This window comes from Plectropomus leopardus, chromosome 20 (genome assembly GCF_026936395.1).
Source record: "Plectropomus leopardus strain MGB_pleo_1.0 chromosome 20, ASM2693639v1, whole genome shotgun sequence".
In the NCBI taxonomy this organism is placed as follows: Eukaryota; Metazoa; Chordata; class Actinopteri; order Perciformes; family Serranidae; genus Plectropomus; species Plectropomus leopardus.
The window spans coordinates 30,426,842-30,439,341 of NC_142195.1; the positions used below are offsets into that span (position 1 = coordinate 30,426,842).

General features: G+C 40.4%; 1 protein-coding gene across 2 annotated transcripts in view; it reads left to right on the plus strand.

The window, feature by feature from the left end:
* The window catches only part of gfra2b (GDNF family receptor alpha 2b), a 131,106-nt gene that overhangs the window by 69,737 nt on the left and 48,869 nt on the right, over positions 1-12,500 (plus strand). For both annotated transcript variants that reach the window (XM_088071010.1, XM_088071011.1), the window contains exons 6-8: positions 1,775-1,884; positions 3,651-3,791; positions 8,074-8,258. In XM_088071010.1, the coding sequence (XP_087927136.1) occupies positions 1,775-1,884; positions 3,651-3,791; positions 8,074-8,258 (436 nt within the window). The remainder of the gene's footprint in view (positions 1-1,774; positions 1,885-3,650; positions 3,792-8,073; positions 8,259-12,500) is intronic.

Sequence of the window (12,500 nt, forward strand, 5' to 3'; positions counted from 1 at the left end):
CATTCATAGGAATTTAGGATGTTTATAGGATTTTTGGACCTTTCTATAATTTTAGGACATTAGGATCTTATCTAGGACCTCTGTCGGGGGTGTGGGGGCTCTGTTTTGATGCTGTTTTATGTCTCTGACACCTTATGGACACTAAAAGGACAAAAACAATCCACAATGTCAGTCACTTTTTTATTGGTTGGGGAGCCACCAGGGACCCTATCAGGGGCCAGATTTGGCCCGCGGGCCGTACGTTGAGTATCACTGCTGTAAGAGAAAAGACAGCAGGAGAGGGGCTGTGGATGTGAAGAGCAGAGACAGACAGAGACAGACAGGACGGAGACACAGAGAAGTAGGACGGTAGATTAAGCTGAGCCGCTGAACATTATTGGCTGTGACAGTTTCTGCATTAACATGATGTGCCGGATTCTGCAGGACATGAACGCTGAACACACAGATTATCTCCCACTGCTCCGTGAATCAGCCTTTTATGTCCACATGTTCAGCCGTCAGGAGAGTCACTGCAGCTGTTCTCGATCTTCACTGCAGTGATACCCAGCCTACGGCCCAGGGCCTTCTGGCCCCTGACAGGGCCCCCTGACAGGGCCCCTGACTGGGCCCCTGACAGGGCCCCCTGACAGGGCCCCTGACTGGGCCTCTGACAGGGCCCCCTGACAGGGCCCCTGACTGGGCCTCTGACAGGGCCCCCTGACAGGGCCCCTGACTGGGCCTCTGACAGGGCCCCCTGACAGGGCCCCTGACTGGGCCTCTGACAGGGCCCCCTGACAGGGCCCCTGGTGGCCCCCAGCCATTTTCCGATTGACAGTACGAATAAAGTGGTTGACTCTGTGAATAGTTTTTGTCCTTTATGTCTCCATAAAGTGTCAGAGACATAAAACAGCATCAAAATAGAGCCAGAGGAGGATCCCCCACACCCCCACAGAGGACACAGATAAGACACTAATGTCCTAAAATGCTAGAAATGTTCTAAAGTCCTTGAAATGTCTTAAAATTCAGAGAAACGTGCTAAATTGTCTGGAATACTAGAAAATCATAATTGCATCATAAAATCCTAAAAATGTCTTAAAATCCAAGAAATGTCCTAAAATCCTGCAAAATACTAAAAGCTTCCTAAAATCCGAGAAATGTCCTTAAATTATAGAAATATACTGAAATCTGATAAACATTCTACAATTTTAGAAACGTCCTAAAATCCTGAAAATGCCCTGAAGTCCTAGAAATGGATTAAAATATCGGACACGTCCCTAAATGCTAGAAATATTCTAACTTTGAAAAATCGCCCTAAAATCCTCGAAACATCCAAAAATCAGAGAAATTTCTTAAAATTCTGAGAAATGCGCTAAAATGGTAGAGTCCTAATCCTAACCCTAAAATCACCAAAACTTTCTAAAATTAAAGAAACTTCCTGAGTGAACGGCGCACAGGAGGGGACACGGAGGGAAAAACATTTGAAGGTTGAAGATGGAAAAAGACTTGAATGAAATGATTTCTACAAACTCTTCAGGTTGAAAAAAAGGTCAGTGTGCCAGCGAACCGGATGATGATGATTTTGGGGTGCACTTTAATGGATGTGAATTAAATACGATAGCAGACGCTGAAAACGGCCTGAGAGCGGAAAGGTCAAACAGAGACGGTCGGGCCTCGAAAGGTTTTAACCGACTTTCATTTCCAGGAGGGACTCAATCTGCAAATATTTTTTAAAATTTGTTTTACAAAGTATTTTTCCTACAGTGTTTCTTTTGGATGCGTGTTTGTGTTTCTGCAGGTCTCGACTCGCTGATTTCCACATGAACTGCCAGGTGACGTCTCACACGGTCACCAGCTGTCCTCATGATAACTACCACGGCTGTCTCATGTCCTACGTCGGCCTCATCGGTGAGTTCACTCGCCTGTTTTTATGCCTCCGCAGCAGCATTGGCCCGAGGCGGTAATGTTTTTTAACTGTCCATTCATTTGTCTGTCTCATCATGAATGCAATATCTAATTTTCTAGAACTTTCTTAAAATTTGGCACAAACGTCCACTTGGACTCAACAAAGATCTGTTTAGTTTAAGGTCAAAGGTGTGTGACCGGCTCTGTCTCGTCCTCGTGAACAGAATATCTCAAGAACACCTTGAGGCAAATTCTTCAAATTTGTCACAAATGTCCACTTGGACTCAAGGATGACCTGATCAGATTTCTGTGGACATGGGTCAAGGTTATGGTTATTTTCACCTTGTCTGTCTGAATCTTTTGAATCTGATATCTCAAAAATACCTTCAGTGAAATTCCTCAAATTTGGCACAAATGTTCACTTGGACTTAGGAATGAACTTAACAGATTTTTGTGGTCAGTTGTAAAAGTCAGTGGGACCCTGTCTGTTTCATTCTCATGAACACAATAACTGAAGAACACTTCTAGTAAATTTCTTCAAATTTGGCACAAATTGCCTCTTGGATTAAAGAATGAACTGAACTTAGAATTTGGTGGTGAAAGTTCAAGGTCACTTTTCATTCTCCTTTTTTAAAGGATATATATACTTGAGAGAATTTCTTCAAATTTGGCACAAACTTCCACTTGGACTCAGCGATGAACTGATTAGATTTTGGCAGTCAAAGATCACTGTGATTTTCCTTCTGTGTCATGCTTGTAACCCTGAAATCTGAAGAACGCCTTGCTAAAGTTTATTTGGACTCAACAGAATGAATTTAGAATTTGGTGGTCAAAGTGTCAACATGTTTTTCACTATAACTCAAAAATTCATACACTAAGTATGACAAAATTTCACACAAACATGATAAAATAATGAAGTGGAAGAGATTTTTATTATAATTTTGAACTTAGATTTGAGCTGTACACCCAAATTTTCACAGATAGTCAATGTAATTGATATTTTAGTACGTAAAAGGAGTTTTAAAAAAGCACTTTGAATACAATCTTTTATTGTAAGGGAATTTGCTCAAATTTGGCACAAACATCCACTTGGATAGATTTGTTCTTGTTATCCTGATAACTCAAGAATCTCTACAAGAATCTTAACTTAAAAGTCCACAGACTCAACTATGAGCTGACCAGAACTTTGTGGTCAAAGGCGACCGTGGTTTTGTCGTTACTGTCGTTCTCCTCACTGCGATATCTAAACAACACCCTGAGAGAATTTCCTAAAATTTGGCGCAAGCTTCCACTTGGTCTCAGTAATAAACTAATAAGAATTTCATGGTCAGTGTCAATGTGTTTTTCGCTATAATTCAAAAATTCATGCACCAATTATGACATAATTTCACACAAACGGGATAAAAATAACTGATTCTAAACCTATATTAGAGCTGTAAACCCTAAATTTCACTGATAATCAGTGTAATTGATATTTTAGTAAGAAAATTAGTTTAAAAAGGCACTTTTGCACTGATTGATAGTGTAGATAATTCTACCAACCTCCATTATTTGAATACCATCGCTTTTTGTAGAGTTACAGCAGAAGCTGTTATTCTGTCAGCGTGTCTTTGTCAGAGAAACCCGCTGCAGGTGACTCACTTCCTCGCTGGAAATCATCCACTGATTCAATTCTCAATTTGCAGAAATCCTCTTTAGCTTTCTTCCTGGCTAATCTGCATCCTAATTCCCCCCACCTCTCTCTCTCTCTCCTGTTCTCTCCATCTCAGGCTCTGATGTAACGCCCAACTACAGCGACAGCAGTCCCTCCAACATCACCATGAGCCTGTGGTGTACCTGCAGGGGCACCGGCAGTCAGGAGCGCGAGTGTGACGCTTTCCACCGGGACTTCACGCACAACAGCTGCCTCAGTGAGTCCTCGCTCTGCGCCGCACCTCACGCCCACAAAAGCGTGCAGATTGAACGTGAAAATAAAATCCTCCAAAGTTCGGTCACCTTCGTGGATTGACGGCCGGGTTGCAGCTTAAGTCAGAGCTGCGTTTGAGTCTGCAGCTTCCCCCCAAAACTCCCACAGATTCAGATCTGACTGGACCCGCTGGTTCTCCTCCGACAAAAATAACAAACGCAAAGAGCTCTTTCATCCCATCTGCTGCCTCCAAACACAACTCTGCACACACAGCCTTTCCACGCATCTCAAGACTGCAGATTTTTTACTCTTTTCTTCCAAACTTCTAACTTTTCTGTAGGAGACTAATTTTAACTTCCATACTAAAAAAAAAAGCATATTCATGTGAATTCCCACAGGCACAGAAATAAAGTTGATTTTTAATTCATTCAAGCACCGCGGCGCTCACCTGTTTTTCATCAGGAATCAGGTTTTTTTTTTCCAGATAGATAAATAGATGTCACCTCCCTGAGTGACCAGGGGGAAATGCATGAAGCGTTTGAAATTATGAAATTCTTGAAATTATATTAGTAGAAATGATTGGAATGAAGAAATTATTGCTGGATTTAAAAATCCAACAATAATATAAATTATCAAAAACATTCACGTGGACTCAACGATAAACTGCTTGTATTTTGGTAGTCAAAGGTCAAGGTCACTGTGACATTGTCTGTCTTATTCTTGTGAATCAGATACCTCAAGAAAACCTTGTAGGAAATTTCTGTAAATTTGGCACAAACGCTGATTTTTGTGGGCAAAGGTCATTGCGATTTTTTTTTCTGTCTACATCGTCCTCATAACCGTGGTATCTCTAAAAAGCATTGAGGCGGATTCCTATAATTTGGCACAAACGTCTACTTAGACTCAACAATTAACTTGACTTATTAACTTATTAGACAATTAACAATTAACTTATTAGAATTTAGTGGTCAAAGGTCAAGGTAATTTTGATGTTATCTGTCTCATTCTTGAGAACCAGATTTGACCTTTTTTACCATGAGAATTTCTTCAAATTTGGCACAAACATCCCTTTGGACTCAACAATAAATTGTTTAGATTTTGATAGACAAAGTTCACCATGACCTTGTGTCCATCTCATTTTTGTAACCATGGTTTCTCAAAAACACATTGAGGGAGTTTCCCTAAATTTGGCACAAACAGCCCTTTGGAATCAACAATGAACTGCTTAGATTTTGGTAGTCAGAGGTCAAGGTCATTGTGACCTTGTGTCTGTCTCATTCTCGTAACCTTGATATCTGAAGAACGCATTAAGGGAGTTTCCTTAAATTTGGCACAAACCTCCACTTTGATTTGACAATGAGCTGATCAGAATTGGGTGGTGGATCAGCAGTTTTCTGTGGAGCGGTTCGGGTTGGAGGCCTGTAGAGCGAGCAGTAGATTCGATGGACGGGGGCGGTCCTCACGGATACGGTAAAATGAAGTGTGCCGTGTGTGCAGAGTCGCATGTTTGAGTGGAATAAAGAAAGAGTGGGAGAGGCAGATAATTGAGGAGAAAGGTTAGGTGGAGGAGGAAGACGAGAGAAGTGTGAGACGACGTGCCGAAGATCCCGAGACGCTTTCTTTAAATAACACCAGCCGACTACAATCTCACCTCCGCACCCTCTCCTCCGCTCGTCTAATGTGAACATATACATGCGTGTCCACGTGCCAAACGAGCCCGCGGCACACAGGAACCACGTCACAGTACTTTTTAATCAGAGCTTCACTTTATTAAACATTATTGGAATTTAATCATACGGACCACAGAGGGTGAGGACGATTTTATTGGATCAAACTACAGAAACAGTCATAGATGAACCACACTGAGCCTTTTTTTTTGGTTTGTACCAATGAATTTCGAAAAAAATACACAGTTAATTTAAAAAATGATGTAAAAAGAAAGAAAGAAAAAAAAAAAAAAAGAAAATAGACAGAAAAAAAACACAGAGAAAAATCTTGATAAATGAAGTGAAAATTTGTTTTAAAAAAAGAAAAAAATATAAATGAATTATAGTAGCAGAAAAAAGAGAGAAAATCTAAGAAAATGAGTAATAATAATTGTTTAATTATAATTATATATTTAATATATTATATTTCTACATTTACATCCTTTTTATTTAATTTGACCAGTTTTATTTTTATTTTCTTTGTTTGTTAATTTTCATATAATTGATATGTCCTAAAAAAAGAAAAGAGGAAAAGCTGACAAGAAAATTAATTGATAATTATTTTGGAAAATGAAAATAAAAAAGGCCACAAAAAAACAATTAGAAAAATCTAAGAAAATAATTATTAATAATTTATAATTATATATTTAAAGTTAATTACATTTACATATTCTACACTTTTTTGAGCCATTTTCCCATTAATTTATTTTTAATTTTTGCATTTTTAAAATTTTTTGTGTGCTAATTTTCAGAGAAATTTCTTGTAACTTTTTATTAATCCTAACCTTGTGTAATTTATTTTGAAGTTATTCATCCCCACATGTTTTTGGTTGAGAATAATTTGCTCAGGTTTCAGGGGGTTAACAGTGGTCGCTCCAGTCCGACGGCTTCATTCACGTCTTTTTTTTAGGCTGTTCAGAAGTGAAGAAGCTGCTCATATTAGAAGTGAAACGTCTCCCAGGATACAGAACGTAGAGTTATCATGACCTGGCTGACTGAGACTCTTCACCAACATCCTGAGAAAAAATAAAAACCAAAGCGAGTTTTACAGTTGAACAGTAACCTTGAGTTGTGTTAACATGTCAGCGAGTCCTCCGAGGCGGAGCGCAGCCGTGTCGAGTGGACTGACTATTAATTATTCACAAACACATCCGAGCGGCTCGTACAGAGCGTCACCGTCTGCTCTCAACACTCAGTAATGACTTTCCTGTTTGACGTTTGGACTGTTCAGGCTTTGAGCTGCTGCAGGTTTTATATGTACGAAACAGAGCGACGCACGGTGTTAATCTTCTGTATGTGTGGGCAGAAATACATACACACACACACACACACACACACACATATTTATACAAAATTTTAAATAAATGACCTCAAACTTGTAATGTATGGCACATTACGTGATGCTGGACATTTCTAGAATTTTAGGACTCATCTAGGATTTCTATTTCAGGATGTTTGTAGGATTTTTGAGATGTAAGGACATTTCTAGTATTGTTGGACATTTCTAGGATTTCTAGGACATTACTCAGATCTTCTAAGATATTTGGATTTTTGAGATTTTATGATATTTCTAGGATTTTTTTTTTTTGGAGGTTTCTAGGATTTTTGGACATTTATCAGATTCTAGTATGTTTCTACATTTTAGGATATTTCTAAGATTTTTGGACATTTCTCAGATTCCAGGACATTTCTAAAATTTGAGGATATTTTTAAGATCTTTGGACATTTCTGTGATTTAGGGATGTTTCTAGGATTTTGGGACATTTCTCAGATCAGATTTTTGGATGTTTCTGGGTTTTTAGGGAATTTCTAAGATTTCTGCATGTTTCTAGGATTTTAGGATTTTTTGAGGATTTAAGGACATTTCTAAGATCTTTGGACCTTTACTAGGATTTTTGGACATTTCTTGGGTTCTAGGATGTTTCTAAAATGTAGGAAATTTCTAGGATTTGGGGGGAATTTCAGGACATTTCTGTGATCTTAGGACATCAGTGTCTCAGCTGTGTCCTCTGTCGGGGGTGTGGGGATCCTCCTCTGGCTCTTTTTTTGATCAACAAGCTCTATTTTGATGCTGTTTTATGTCTCTGACACCTTATGGAGACTAAAAGGACAAAAACTATACAGAGTCAATCACTTTATTTTACTGTGAATTCGGGGCCCCCAGGCGCCCTGTCAGGGGCCAGATTTTGGCTTTCCAACCTCCAGTTTTGCAAGAGACACTATGAAATATGTTCCGGCACATTTCTGACTTGTATTTCCATTTTTTATTTCGACATTAGTTCCACAGATTTCATTCAGACTGGGTCTAACCGTCTTTTATAAACGTCTTCTTTTTACAGATTAATGGAGGTAAACGGCTGAAAAGCGCACTTCATCTGAAAAGCGTAAATGGGAGAAGAACAAAGTGGACAGAAAATGAGGCAGAAAATAAGCTGATGTGTGTGAATACAAACAGATAAACTGAGTTAGATTCAGGAAACAGGCAGACAGGAAGTGAATGTGACAAATGGTCATTTCGCCGTCACTGTGTCATTTGGATAAAAGTGGCTGTGATGCCGCTCTAATGTTGATTCTTCACAGAGAACGCCATCCAGTCGTTTGGTTACGGCTCAGAGGGAGGGACTCTGCTGGTCACCGAGCAGGCGGCCACCTTCTTACCCCCCGCCCCGCCGCCCGTCATCTCCAAACCCGCCCCCTCTCTGCACGGAAACGCCATCAAACCCCTGGACAGCGCCTGCATGTTCTCCACCTGCGCCAACCTGCAGGTGAGTGTCCCCGCCTGCGCCGTGTTCTCACGGCGCCGCGAGCTCATGTCCATTTTACTGTTTTTATTGGTATTTATAACTTTTGACAGCCACGTTTCCTGCCAGGAAAATGCCATAAACCGTGACATAAACAGTGACATCGCAGCATTTCTGGCCCTGATAAAGCGACAAAAAGCATCGTCTGTGACCGAGACGTTGCTGTCCTGCTGCAATACTGCCACAAAAATTGGTTGTTTTTTTTCATAAACATCGCTGCGTTTCCGGCTCGGTTAGTGCCACGAATACAGGTTGTTCTTTTGCTACATTTTTTGTCACAATAGTGCCACCAAAACATTTTCTATTATGAGCCATATCTCAGTGTTTATGTGCCTTAACCAAACCTACCTTTAACCAAATAAAACACTCCCAAATTATGCACGATTTGTAGGAATGTACAATGACAACGTTTCCGTTACGAATTGAGTCGAAATTCGAGTTTGAACTCGCCACAAAAACATTAACATTAAAACAAAACATTATTTATTCTGAACCATAACCAGGAGTTTTTGTGCCTAAACTGAACCAGAAAGTAACCAAATAAAAGTGTCAAAAGTCACTTGCAGAAGTAAAAAATGCCAATATTTTATGTCACGAAACTGGTTGAATTCGGCGTTTGAACTCTGCAAACTGACCTCTGTATGAACTCTGCAGCAGAAATGTGCTCCGTCATGCAGTTTTTATTATTCTTCATCTCATATTTCATCTCTGAAATGATGTTCTTAATAAAATCTGCTGCAGAAACTTCATCTCCACAACAAAGTAAGTGAGTTGGAAATGAAGCAGTTGAGTTAAATATCCAGTCACATTATGTATTTGAGGTTTTCTATAATTCATGCTTCAAATCTCTTACATAATGGATAGCAATTTAGATCGGCCTTTGACCTCCAGCCTTCCACCTCCTCCCGTACATAATGGATGGGTCTCGCTCTCGCTGCATGGCGGCAGGATGGCGGCAGGATGGCGGCAGGATGGCGGCAGGATGGCGGCAGGATGGCAGCAGGATGACGCTAATGTGTGTGAAGGTGAAGAAGAGCAGAGCACATCAGTCTGTGGCGCTCAGGCGTGTTTCGCCGCGTCGATTCATTTCTCTTCCTACAGTCGGTTAGACGCGTCCTCACTTTCACATAAGTATGAGAGAAAACTGCAGCGTCCTGTTGATGTTCTGTCCCTCACAGACAGAGAGCGGGAACCACGTGAAGTTTACAAAAATGGGTTTCAAGTTTTCAGGCTGGACAGGAAACTGTGACAGATAGAGAGGCTGCATCAGAATATTTTACCCAAAGAAATGATACAAAAAACTCAACAAAACACCTGATTAAGATGCTAATATTTCACTTATATCAGTGATTCAAACCGGTGCAGCCACTGGCTCCAGCTTCTCTTTCAGTCATTAGTTCACGGTCCACATATCAGAGAAATGACCACAAATTAAATTTGATTTGACAAAATGTAAATAACGTGGGCTGAAAACACAGTGAAAAAAAACACATCACAGGAATAAAGTGAAATTAGTTAAAACCAGGGGGGTTTCTAGCATTTAAAGACATTGTAGGCTTAGGTTTGTTTTATTTTACATTTTTTCTTTTTCTTTTTTTTAAAGCGGCAGTTCTTTTTCTTTTATAATTGTTTGCTGTTTTTGAGGCAAATTTTATTTAGTTTGATTTTTGTTTCAATTTTAGGCATTTTTTTGGGGTGTTTCAGGCATTTGAGGACATTTGGGGCTTTATTTTATTTTTTTAAAATAGAAAATTATTTTTAAAAAATATATAACTATTAGAAAAAACACCCAGGAATTAAGTATTAAAAAATAGAAAAAGGGTTACCATCCCCTAACTCTAAATTATTAACAAAAAGACGAAAAAATGTCATATAAAGCATATTTTATAAACTCTTTATATGTTTTTTAGGCAAAAAAATCATATATATTTAAATAAATAAGGTAATATTTGCCTCTGATATGAATTTGAGTAAAAGTGTAAATTAGCATGAAAAAATAAAGTACTAGTACTTCAAATTTATTCATGTTACAGTAGTTGAGTAAATGCGTGAAATGATGTAAATTTAGGAGCTGGAGGGCGGCGGGAGGGGAGGTGGGCGTGTCCAACAAACACCACGCCCTCAGGTCGCTGTATCTTCTCATGAATTTCAATCACAACCATGATGTTTTTTTTCTAAACCGAGAACTGAACCCTAACCGTAACAAAGTACATCTTTGAATTCAAGCCGCAGTCTTTGCGTGAACCTAACTGAGCCGTTTGGGCCTGATTTTCAGCCGAGGCGTCCGATTATCAAACACTCGTTGGTGTCGTTCCAGAGGGCGTCGACAGATCGTGTTTTTTGTGGTTTGATTTGGACGACTCGTTGAATATTATTTTGTCCTGGTTTTGGTTGAAGAATGTAACGATGGAGCTGACACAGTGTGGTTTTCCCCTCGTGTTTTTTCATCCCGTCACTGCTGAGTTGCGTCAGCGGCAGCTTTGTGCAGAACAAAGAGTCCAGATGAGTCGGAGCGGCAGTGCCCCCCCCCCCACTGCCCGGATCTGCTGTTTGCTGGTTGTGATGTTTTCCCAAACTCAGCGCTGCCTCGGGCTGCACCGTGTTCCCCTTCATGTGCAGCCTGCAGACATCTGTGCAGCAGAGCCAGCGGCTCGCTGAACATGCAGCGTGGGGGTTCGTCCATGAGCCGCTGCGGATTCAGCTGAGAAAAGATTTTAGACCAACAGTTCACATTTAGTCAAAGTGAGCTGAAGATGTGTGAGCAGCAGGAGAGCAGTATGTTTGGTATTACTGCCTTTGGTGAGGTACAAGTACACAGACAGAGCTTTTGGACATAGAACTTTATTTATCAAGCTCTATTTTTGAGATTGAAAATGGTAGTTGAATTTTTTGATGCACAGTAAATTCAAAATAACTGGCCTGTTACTGCTCTAAGAGACTTCTAAACATCTTGGGATGTTATATAAATTAATGGTCAAAAATGCACAAAAATTTTATCCAATCATCATCAAATATCAAGAGAGAAACCAGAGACGACCAGCAGGGGGCAGGATATCAGCTGTCTGTGCATGGAGAGGCAGATTTCAAACTGCTGCCAAAAATTCACTCATCAAGACTAAACTATGAGAATATGCAGACTTCATCCAGACAGCAGAGAGATGTGGATCAGCAGTTTTTACAAAGATTGATTTGATCCATGAGTGAAAAACAGACGTTTAAAGACCCCATTTTCCCACAGACTGCAATAGTTTATATGAGGGCAGAATTCAAAATGCTGCCAAAAATAAAATTCTGAAATGTTACACGCTTAATCTGCCCTGACAGCAACATTTTGTCATTTTTTTCATGAACATCAAAGATTTAATTTGCGAGTTTATGTTTACAGTCAAACACTTTAATGCACTGTTGGTAAATGAAAAATCTGTGTGGACGGTTTGTGTCGGACAGTCTGCAGACGCTCTGCAGCAGGTTTGGTGTATGTGAGTGATGGACTTCATCATTTGTACCACAGTGAAGAGAACAAAAGTTTCCTCGTACATTTAGGTGTAAAAGCTGCAGCACGCACAAATGATTTGTTATGAATTTTCAGACTTGTGAGATGTAGACGGTCGCTGTAGCGCCACTATCAGGACTGTCAGCTTGTGTTTGCAGCCGAGGAAGTCTGGCATGGGACTGGACCAATGTGCAAAGTTTGGTTTATTTTTATGCATAGGAAGATGGATTTCCTCTGAAAAATAGAAATAACATGAAGGAAAACTAAGCAACAGCTTTGCTGCCGGCCCCTAACATTCAGCACATGGAGGCAGATGGTTTCGTTGTCGTGGGCCGACACAGATAAATAAATATGTGCAGGAAACCCTGCAGTAACTACTCTGATACACTCCGTATTCTCATCCATGACGCAAACTGCTGCCTGTCAGCACTTTGAAAATCCATTTCTAAATATCGGGGATGTCGCTGTGTTCATTTCCAGTAAACATGAATCCTGAGCGGCGCCGCAGCAGCAGAGAGGAAGTAACACCTGAAAAGCGACAGCCGACAGTGAAACAGATAAAGACACAGATCTGACGTAAAATGAGTGAGCGGTGGAGGGCGAGCGGAGGAGAGCGAATGGCAGAGGGCGAATGGCGGAGGGCGAGCGGCGTCCCTCTGGATGCTGCGTGTTTCCTCGTGCATGCTGCTGTCAGGATTTTTTTTAACTGTATT